This window comes from Sturnira hondurensis, unplaced genomic scaffold, assembly GCF_014824575.4.
Source record: "Sturnira hondurensis isolate 20B ecotype Veracruz unplaced genomic scaffold, ASM1482457v3 Scaffold0001721, whole genome shotgun sequence".
Taxonomy (NCBI): Eukaryota; Metazoa; Chordata; class Mammalia; order Chiroptera; family Phyllostomidae; genus Sturnira; species Sturnira hondurensis.
This window is the reverse complement of record NW_028074352.1, coordinates 2,768,655-2,777,962: the sequence shown is the minus strand read 5'-3', so window position 1 is coordinate 2,777,962 and position 9,308 is coordinate 2,768,655. Positions and strand designations below refer to the sequence as shown.

General features: G+C 43.5%; 1 protein-coding gene across 2 annotated transcripts in view; it reads left to right on the top strand.

The window, feature by feature from the left end:
• Nucleotides 1-338: 338 nt before the first annotated feature.
• CDS1 (CDP-diacylglycerol synthase 1) overlaps nt 339-9,308 on the top strand; it is a 69,452-nt gene continuing 60,482 nt past the window's right edge. The window contains exon 1 of one of the 2 annotated variants that reach the window (XM_037030885.1): nt 339-933. In XM_037030885.1, coding sequence (XP_036886780.1) covers nt 817-933 — 117 coding nt within the window. In that variant the 5' untranslated portion in view covers nt 339-816. The remainder of the gene's footprint in view (nt 934-9,308) is intronic. The other variant, XM_037030881.1, reaches the window with a different exon arrangement.

The window sequence follows — 9,308 nt, the reverse complement described above, 5'->3', positions numbered from 1 at the left end:
CTTCCAGTCTTACCAGCTGTTCCAGACGAGTCTAGAGTTCCTACCCCGCACTTCCAAACTCGGAGCTCGTCCCTCCTCCACCTCCCTCCCAGGCTCCAGTCCGCCCCGGTCGCACCTTAGCTCCACATCCCAACCTGTGTGCTCCCAGAGATGGGGCGGAGCCGCGGGGGGTGGGGGGGGATGGCTCGTGACGTCACTCCTCGGTTGGGGAGGCGGGGCTGTGGGAGCCGCAGTGCAGCGCAGAGGGGCGGGGTGGGGCGGGGCCTGCGGCGCAAGACCCGGCTGCAGTGGGCAGGGGCTGGGAGAAAGGTGTTAGGGGGCCGGGACCGGCGGCGTCCGGAGGCGGGGCGGGGAGTGGCCCGGCCCTGGCGGCCGGCCCCCGGCGGTGCTCTAAATCGGGTCACGCTTCCTCCTTCTCTCTCTCCTCCCCTTCTTCTCTTCCCACCTGGGCCTCTGCGTGGAGACGCGCACCTGGCAACCAGTGCCGGCACTCCGCCGGCTCTCCGCCTTCTCCGCTGGGCCGGGCGCCTGGAGTCTGCCCCGCAAGCACCGGAGCCCGCCCCTGGCCCCTCTCCCCTCTCCCCTCTGCCGGCGCCGGGCTCGCCCGAGGCGGCCTCGAGCGCTCGCTCGTTGATGCCGTTTTGGGGGTGACCCGCCGCGGCGGCCGCGCCTCCAGGGTGCGGGCGCGGTAGTGGTCGCGGCTCTGCTGGACGTCGTGTGCACTGCTGCGGGGTGAAGGGGGCCAGGCAGTGAGACCTCGCGCGCAGTTGGGGTTTCCGGGCGCTGGAGGCCGCCACGGCCGCGCTTGAGCGGGAGATGTTGGAGCTGAGGCACCGGGGAGGCTGCCCCGGCCCCGGGGGAGCAGTGGCGCCGCCACCCCGCGAGGGAGTGGCGGCCGGCGGCGACCACGAAAACGAGAGCACCAGTGACAAAGTAAGCAGACACGCGAGAGTCGCACACCCACGGCGGCTGGGTCCTGGTTTGGGCGGGACACCTGGGAGCAAGGGTGGGGCCCTCGGAATGCAGGTGAAACTGTGGGCTGCCCGCTGCGCCTTCCTCCCGGCCTGGCACTATTTCCTCCAAGCCAGAGTGGGGTGGGCAAACCGGACCCAGGGATGGTGCTTTTTCCAGGGCGCCTGCGGCCGTTGTTCGGGACAGCTGAGTGATTCAAGTTGGCTAAAATGTGGATTCTTCCCATCCAGCCCCTCGCCCTCCTTGGGGTCTGGGGTCGACGCTGGAATGTGGATGGAACCTGCAGGCACCCTAGCAGCTGCAGTTTTCTAGTAGCCGCCACCTCACACCTCCTCTCGGTAGAGAAACAAAGTTACCGAGGACTAAACTTAAGACGAACACCTTCGGTTCTAACGTGTCATTGGATCCTGACGCTGGAGGCTAGGCTTCTCTCGCTCCCCCGTCAGCACTTTCGTTTCCTTGTCCTTTTTCAGTGTGATAGATTTTGAAGGTTGAAGAGTGTCACACACGTGACACAATTGAATCCTCCTTCTTCTTTTGAGTCCACGGAAGACAGTGCAGGTCTTCTGTCTACCAGATTTTATTTGACCTGACAGGGGACTCCTTGAGGACTTTTAACTCCCATTTCTATGGATTACTCTTCCTTCACATTTAAGAATAAGGAGATGTAATACCCTTATTCTATTTAATGGTAGAAAACGTCAATATTTAGCTTATTCGTTAATACAGTGGTGCAAGTAGGGATTTTTGGAAAAAAAACAAAAACTAAAAAACAAATGCAGTGTTATGACCTTTTAGACCGGATGATTCAAGTAATTGGGTCAGAGAATAAATTGTTTTATGCAGTGTTCGGTTAATAAAATTTCATTTTATTTTAGAAACTCAAAACACTTAAACTGTTCCTAGAAGCATTCTTTTTGGAAGTGGGTATTGTAGTTTGAATTACAGAAGTGAAGTGTATTCCCCAAGGTCAAGTCAGTGGCCTTTTGGAACAAGAACCTGTTTCTTGATTCCCTTTCTTCTGGTTTGTACTGCTGCTGAGACTCACTGGCAGTTCTGATTTGGGGAGGGCTCCACCTGGAACTTGATGTTGAGGTTGATGTAATCCAAATTACAAAGCCCTGGTAAGAACATGATATCATGAAATAATTAACAGTGATTTCAAGAATGAAACTTCAGAATCAGTGGATTCTCCTTTATTTTTTTTCTATCTTTTATAGCTGGTGGAATAAGATGAGAGTCTGTGATAGAACAAACCTACATGTCAAGGAATTACACAAAATATAACAGTTTCCAGCTTCTGAAGGTTGATGTAACAAAGCTAGAAACAGTAGGCTAAGAATAGTCTTTGTGAAAACTGCCTTGGAAACTAGACCAAAAATAGAATTAATTAGGTTGGGATTTGTTTTGTTTTAGCACTGACTGGTATAGTTTAGAATCAAGGAAATACCAGCTCCCCCTGTGTGGACTTCCTTTAACAAGAAGAAGTTAACAAGCTTTTAATAAGAGAAAACATGTTCAGGAAGCCATGGATAAAATAACTTTTGAGTAAACTTAGTTTCATAACACCCCAGTATATTTAATGTGGAAACTATTTCTAAGGTTTCATTTGAGTCATTAGCACTGTTGTCTTAGTGACTAGGTCACCTCACTGCATATTTATTTATTTATTTATTTATTCATTTTTAAGCTGTGCACTGTTGGTTTTTATGAACACAAAGCCAGCTACATTTTGTTTTCTGAGAGTAGACTTTGCCATGTGTACTCTCGTAAGCTTTCTTAGACAAGGATGAGCATTTTCAAATTGTGTCTAAAATATTGCTGTATTTTTAGGCTTTATCATAAGGCACTCTTGTCTTGGAAAGCTTTGTTGGAGACATTGAACTTTATCTTCTGTCTCTCTTCTCTTATCAGGGTGTATATTTGAATGCACCTGTATTCCAGGTCAAGGGCTATTTTAAAATCATTTTGCACCTCAGTGGCTGGTTAATATTTGGTTCATTTAATCTCTTCTCTGTTCAAGTTGTGGTAAAGGCAAAAACACTTAGAGAATTAGTGAAAGAAGTAGAGAAGGTGCCTTGTATTCTATTATGGTACACTCCCATGCTTTTTGTAGTCTTTTAATAATGGTGTTATTAATGTGATATTCTCATTGTTCAGGACATGGTGACTTATGCTGAGAGAAGGCTCTGTGCTCAAGAGAAATAAGCAAGTGAAAGGTGCTTCTTGCCTGCAAGGGGATGTTCCCTATGTTAAGTGCTGGAGAAATACTTGGGAGATGACCAGACCACCCCTTCAAGGACTCCTCTTCCCCTGGGAGACATGTATGAGTTAGATTTATTAGAAGTCTGAACAAGGTTCGTTATTCACATCGAGGGCATAGTTAAGCTCTACATGGAGACAGCAGGAAAAGCTTCAAAGAGGATGTGAGAGTTGAGCTTGGAACTGAAAGATGCCTGGGGACTCACCAGGTGGACAAGTGTTGGAGAAGGATATTTTAGGCAAAGGGCACATGGAGCTATTTATTTTGAGTCAGCATTGTAGGCACAGGGACCTGAAATTAGTTTGGTAATCTTGGATCATATGCTGGGCATTCTTGGGAGTTGGGGTTTGGGGGTTGAGAGCTTGAGAGTCTGGTAAAGGAGGTTAGGCTTTATTCCACGGACTTTGGAAAGCCACTGAAAAGTGTTTGCAAAGGCAGTAGCTTATCACTCAGCAGTCCGGAGAAAGTGTTGGAAGGGGGAGAGACCCGCAACAGTGAAACCAGATAGTGGAGTAGTGCAAGTGTTGTCGATATGAAGTGATGAGGGCTTGGAGTGAGTCTAGTAGGGGCAGTGGAAGGGGGCTTGGGAGAGAGGATGTATGTTTTTGATAATGCTGATAGGACCTAGACTAGGGTGATCAAAGTAAGACTAATGAAAGAAGAGCCTGCTAGGAGACACATTTTAATCCACAACTTAAGAGTCTTTTAGGAAAGAAGCAAAAATTATTGGGGAGATTTGCAGGGAAGAAGTGAGCGTGGGTGAGCTGGGTTGGACAGGGTATGTCATTCTCTAAAATAGAGAGGTGGTTCAAGGAGGTGGTGGAAACGGAAATGAGAGGCTAGGTGTGGAGATGTCAACTTTTGACTATGATGGTGGGTTCGGGGGAGCACTGAAGGCAGAGCCTTGGAAGGTGTCCATGTTTAGAGCAGGTTTGGAGATGCAGGGAAGGAACCAACATTGTGAGGTCCTGGGTGCTGGGGGAGAGGGAATGCCAGAGGGTGTCATCAGGAGTATTTAGGAAAGAGGGTAAGGCATAGAACACTGAATTTGGCAAAGATCTTAATAGAAGCCAGGTTTTAGGGTGAGGAATGTGAGAGGTGAAATACTGGTTGTTATTGTCAAGAAGTTCCAGCAAAAGGAAATGCAGGAATAGAAGCTAGACAGGACTATAGGAATGTGAACCATTTCCTTGATCATGGGAGGGAAGATGAGCTTTTGTGTGAAAGAAGTCAAGAGGGAGTGAAGATGCCAATGAAGATGGGCAGGACCTAGGAAAAAAGGAAGCAGGCATGGTGTGGAGAATTCAGAAAATTGGGGTATCTAAGGAAAGGAATGAGGAATGGAGGGTGGATGCAGAAACATTTTGAAGAGCAGAAGAGGGAAGATCAAAGTGTTTGACTGGTATTTTCAATTTCCTCAGTAAAGTGGGGTCTTAGAACCATGGAGCTGCAAGGGATCTTAGAAACTATTAATCGTTCAACTCTCTATATATTTAAAGATAATAAACTTGCTGTAGAGGGTGGTTGTTATTGCCCAAGATAACCTAGAGCAAGTAGCAGGACTGAAACTAGAGCACATCTCTGCCGGGACCCTTTTGGAATGTTGTGTTAGTGAGTGTGATATGAAATGACTAAGAGGTGACTAGTCCTCATCTCAGTAGCAGTAACTATCGTAATAGTTGATGTTTGTAATGATTTAGAGTTCAGAGAGTACTTTTACATCTTACTTTATTTGCTCCTCATAACAAGTGTGTGTGTTAGGAATATTCCCCATTTAATTGATGAAGATAAGAAAGGCAATAGGAGTGATTTCAGTCTGCGAATTCCAGGGCAAGGATGCCAAAAGAATGAAGGGAAGGGAGTCACCGAGGCTGGGTTTGAAGTGGCAGACCATGAGTTTGAGTGGGCAGGAAAGTCCTGAAGCCCAGAGTGGGTTGTTGAAGCTCTAGGTGGACTGAGAGGGCCTGAGCAATTGTAGATGAAGCTAAAAACTGACTCACTGGACCGGAGTGAGAGAACAGAGGGTGCACATGGAAGTTGTGGCCAGTAAAGGGGAGCACACCTCACATAGTGTCCCTGCTGTGCTTGTATGTGGGGTCACTGCTTTGATACAGAGTTTGGTTTGTGAAGCTGAGGGTGAAAGAGTTCAGAAGTCAGTTAATTTCTGCCCTTCCCCATTTGAGATGTGTGTAGTTTCTTTTATAAATACTCATATTTTTAAAATAAACTAAATTTTTGAACTTATGTTTTTTCATTTTGGGACACTTCACTGTGCTCACATACTTGTTATGAGGAGCAGATAAAGTAAAATGTAAAAGTACTCTCTGAACTCTAAATCATTACAAACATCAACTATTATGACAGTTACTGCTACTGAGATGAGGACTAGTCACCTCTTGGTCATTTCATATCACACTTGCTAACACAACATTCCAAAAGGGTCCCGGCAGAGATGTGTTCTAGTTTCAGTCCTGCCACTTGCTCTAGGTTATCTTGGGCAATAACAACCACCCTCTACAGCAAGTTTATTATCTTTAAATATAAAGAGAGTTGAACGATTAATACACTGTTTCTAAGATTCCTTGCAGCTCCATGGTTCTGAGACCCCACTTTACTGAGGAAATTGAAAATACCAGTCAAACACTTTGATCTTCCCTCTTCTGCTTTTCAAAATGTTTGTTTTGGTGTCACCTGAATGTGTAATAAACATTTTCTATAATTTTTATATAAACCTAGGCCATTTATAAAACACTAATATTTAGATCTAGACTTGTAGAATATCATTTTGGCTGATACTTCTGAATTGTTGATCAATATTAACACCTAAACAATTGTCCATGATTCTTTGTCATTTGCAGCGTATTCATTTTGTTATTTAACAACATGTTTTGATGCTACCTCTCCAAATACCACCAACCATCCAAATTGTAAGGCAAAATTCAGTTTATGGCTTCATGTGGTGAGCGAGAACACCCTGACAATTTTGGCGGAGTCTTGGAGGGAGAAAGGGAATGTTGGATTTTTTGAGAACTGGAAATAAAAATTCTGGGGTCTTTCAGTGCAGAGGCTTGATTGGGATTAGTTAAGGACAATGTAACAGTTTTGGATTGGTGGCAATGGCCAGACAAGGCTTTTTAGTCTTTGGAGGAAGCTTGTTCGTTGATGTTCCCTTTAAAGCGGTGATGTGTCTTTGACAAGTTTTTGTGATGAACCAGGCACTCCAAAGCAAGCCTCCAGGAATAGTAAAGTTACGCTGACAAGTCAGTCAAATTCTAAAGTCATATTGATTTAGGCTGTCAGCTATGTGGGAGTAAAGGTGGATAGTTTTTTCCCCTGTCTTTAAAGTATGTTTTATATTATACTTGAAACTTATAAAAAATATTCAGGTGTTACTAAATGAGTTTTTACTTACTGTTTGTGATCTTGACTTTAAACAGTTTGTTTTCTTAACATTTTGAGATATTTTACCATAGGATGCCATCAGCTAGACCCATCTTTGGTCTTTTGGGGGTTTTGTAGTAGACTTTTTGCAGTGAATTTTTTGATGCAAACAATATTTCGTCTTCATAAATGTACCAGGGAAAAGTGGGACAATTGAAAATGGTACTACTTTGGAAATGATGTCATAAAGAGAAATTATAAAACATATATGTGTAGTGTGATGATCCTTTGTATTTATATTTATACTTATATACTTTTATGCATTTTTGTGAAACAGACTTTCACATGTTTTTTCAGGTTAGCACAGCTAAATACTGAGGCTTTGTGTTTGTTTTTTTTTAATTATTGTGTGTTTGAATGTGTCTTTTTTATGCAAGTTTTAATTCAGTATAGGGTAAATAGGTCATTTAAGAATTTATAGACATTTTTGGGGGAGGCTTGACTTGGTTCTGTGCATTCAGTAAATACTCGTTGGGTGCCTATGATATTTGAAGTTCTGATTGAATGTCACCTTTTTTGTGGCTCTTTCTACAATACACTAGAGAAAAGGGCTGAGGCCAGGATATGTTTGTTGCTCAACAGCTAATAGAAGAATGTACTAATCATCGTGGATTGTGAACCTATTTTATGGTGTTCAATAGAAATTTTTAAATTTCATGGCTGAAACTATTTTTAAAAGAAAGGTTTATTAGGCGGGCCACTGCTAGCAAAAAGAAGGTGAACTGGTCTTCGGGCATGGAGTCTAAGCCACCAGCAGCATGGCTAGCTAGGAAAGACAGTATGTGCATCCACGTCCATCACCTGGGAGTTTGCAGGTGGTGTTTATACATTAGGTAGGGGAAGGAGGAAGAAAGAAGTAAACTATTTGAAAGAATTAACGTTAGCTGTAGGCAAAGGGGTGGGAGAAGGTGAAGCAGGCTGGGCCGGCTCTGGGATGGCGCAGGGTGTGCACAAAGAAATGGCCGCTCCTTGGCTGGCTGCAGAGCAGTCTGCCAGGCTCATGTGTAAACAAGTGGAGGACTGTCGTTTGGTGGAGCCGGGCTGAAAACCATCTTTGGAAATAGCCACCTGGGTTAATCTGAAGTTCTGAAAGATACACAGGAATGTGAGCCATCTTTCGTTAGAGCTGGTCTCTAACTATTAACAGGCTGTTGTTTCTGTCTCTGTCCCCCTCCCTCTCCTAGTCACTGTAATTTTAATTTTGAACGTCAAAGAATTTTCTCCTCGTCAATAGAATAAAGATAATAAACTAGCTTATAGTTTGCAAAATATATGTACATAATGCCAATTTGAATCTCTTTAATAATTGTGTAGACAAAAGAAAAAGCCAGTTTACACTTGAGAAAAAGGTTTAAAAACTGCATAAGAAACATCCACACCTGCAAAAATTTGTATGAGTTTATTTGAGCCAGAGAATGACAGTTTTGCACCTTATTTTATACATTAGACATTAGAGTAAAAGAAAAACATAAGGGGGGGGGTCACATGAAATCCATTAGCAATGGATTAGGGAGGCAGGAGAAAGCAAAGTTGGGGGAGGGCATGAGAATCTGACTGGATAAAAAGTAAAAAGAATAGACACATACTCCTTGTACCATGGTAGGTATAGGATAGTTAACAGTCAACAAATTAACACATTAACAATAACAATGAGGGATTTCTGTGTTCTTGTGCTTTGTGGTGCCCTAGGGGGTCTGGAAAAAGGAAATTACCCTGACATTCCAAAGGTGTGTTATCCTAGATGCAAAGAGAAAGTAGACAGTTTCAATTAAGATAAAGATTGAACTTTGTCAAGGAAGGTACCAGCATAGGACATGATTACCCGCCATGACCTGCTTTTGAGAGAGAGTTAATTTCAGACCATCGAGGTGGTTCCTTTCAGTCTCTGAGTTTGTGGGGCCACCATGCAGGCCTCCCCTGAGCTTGTCAGGGTTCGTATATAGCTCCTTTTCCCCTCCACAAAACCTAAATTCCTTTCCCAATTTTCTGACTAAAATAGTGTAAAGGAGAAGTTAGGTATGTAGTCCAAAATTTATAAAATTAATGAACTATTTACTTAGAAACTTAAAAAAAACCTCTTAGTACTTTGTGTGATTTTTGAACTATTTTGGCTTTTCTGAATTTGGCCAAAAACTTTTAGCTGGAAACTTATGATTCTGTGATTTCAGGCACTTGGATTCAAATCAAACAAAATTGTTTCTAGTATTCCCTTGATTATTTTACAATTGATTAGGATGAGATAGCATTAGTTTTTATTTTAGAGATGTTCACATTTTGATTAATTTAATTGGGAGGTGTTTCCAAACTTGTTTAATGAGAATACATCACATTTAGAAGTGCCTCCAGAAAAGCACAGGGACTCATTTCCTTAGTGGCCCGTTAGGCTGTTCCTGAGGTATGCCAATTTTAGTTACCTTTCCAAATGCTTGCTCTCTATCTTCAAAGAGAGGTCAGAGTTATTTTTCATGTCATGTCTTCGAATGCTTGCTTAAGACTTTGTGAGAACTATGAAGATTTTTAAGCTTTCTTTGAAACAGAAAATTGCAGTGCACAGGAAAGAAGAAGTGAGAGGCTGGCACAGTGAGAAAAGGTCACCTTCCACAACTTCCACAACACTGCTGTGGAAGTTGAA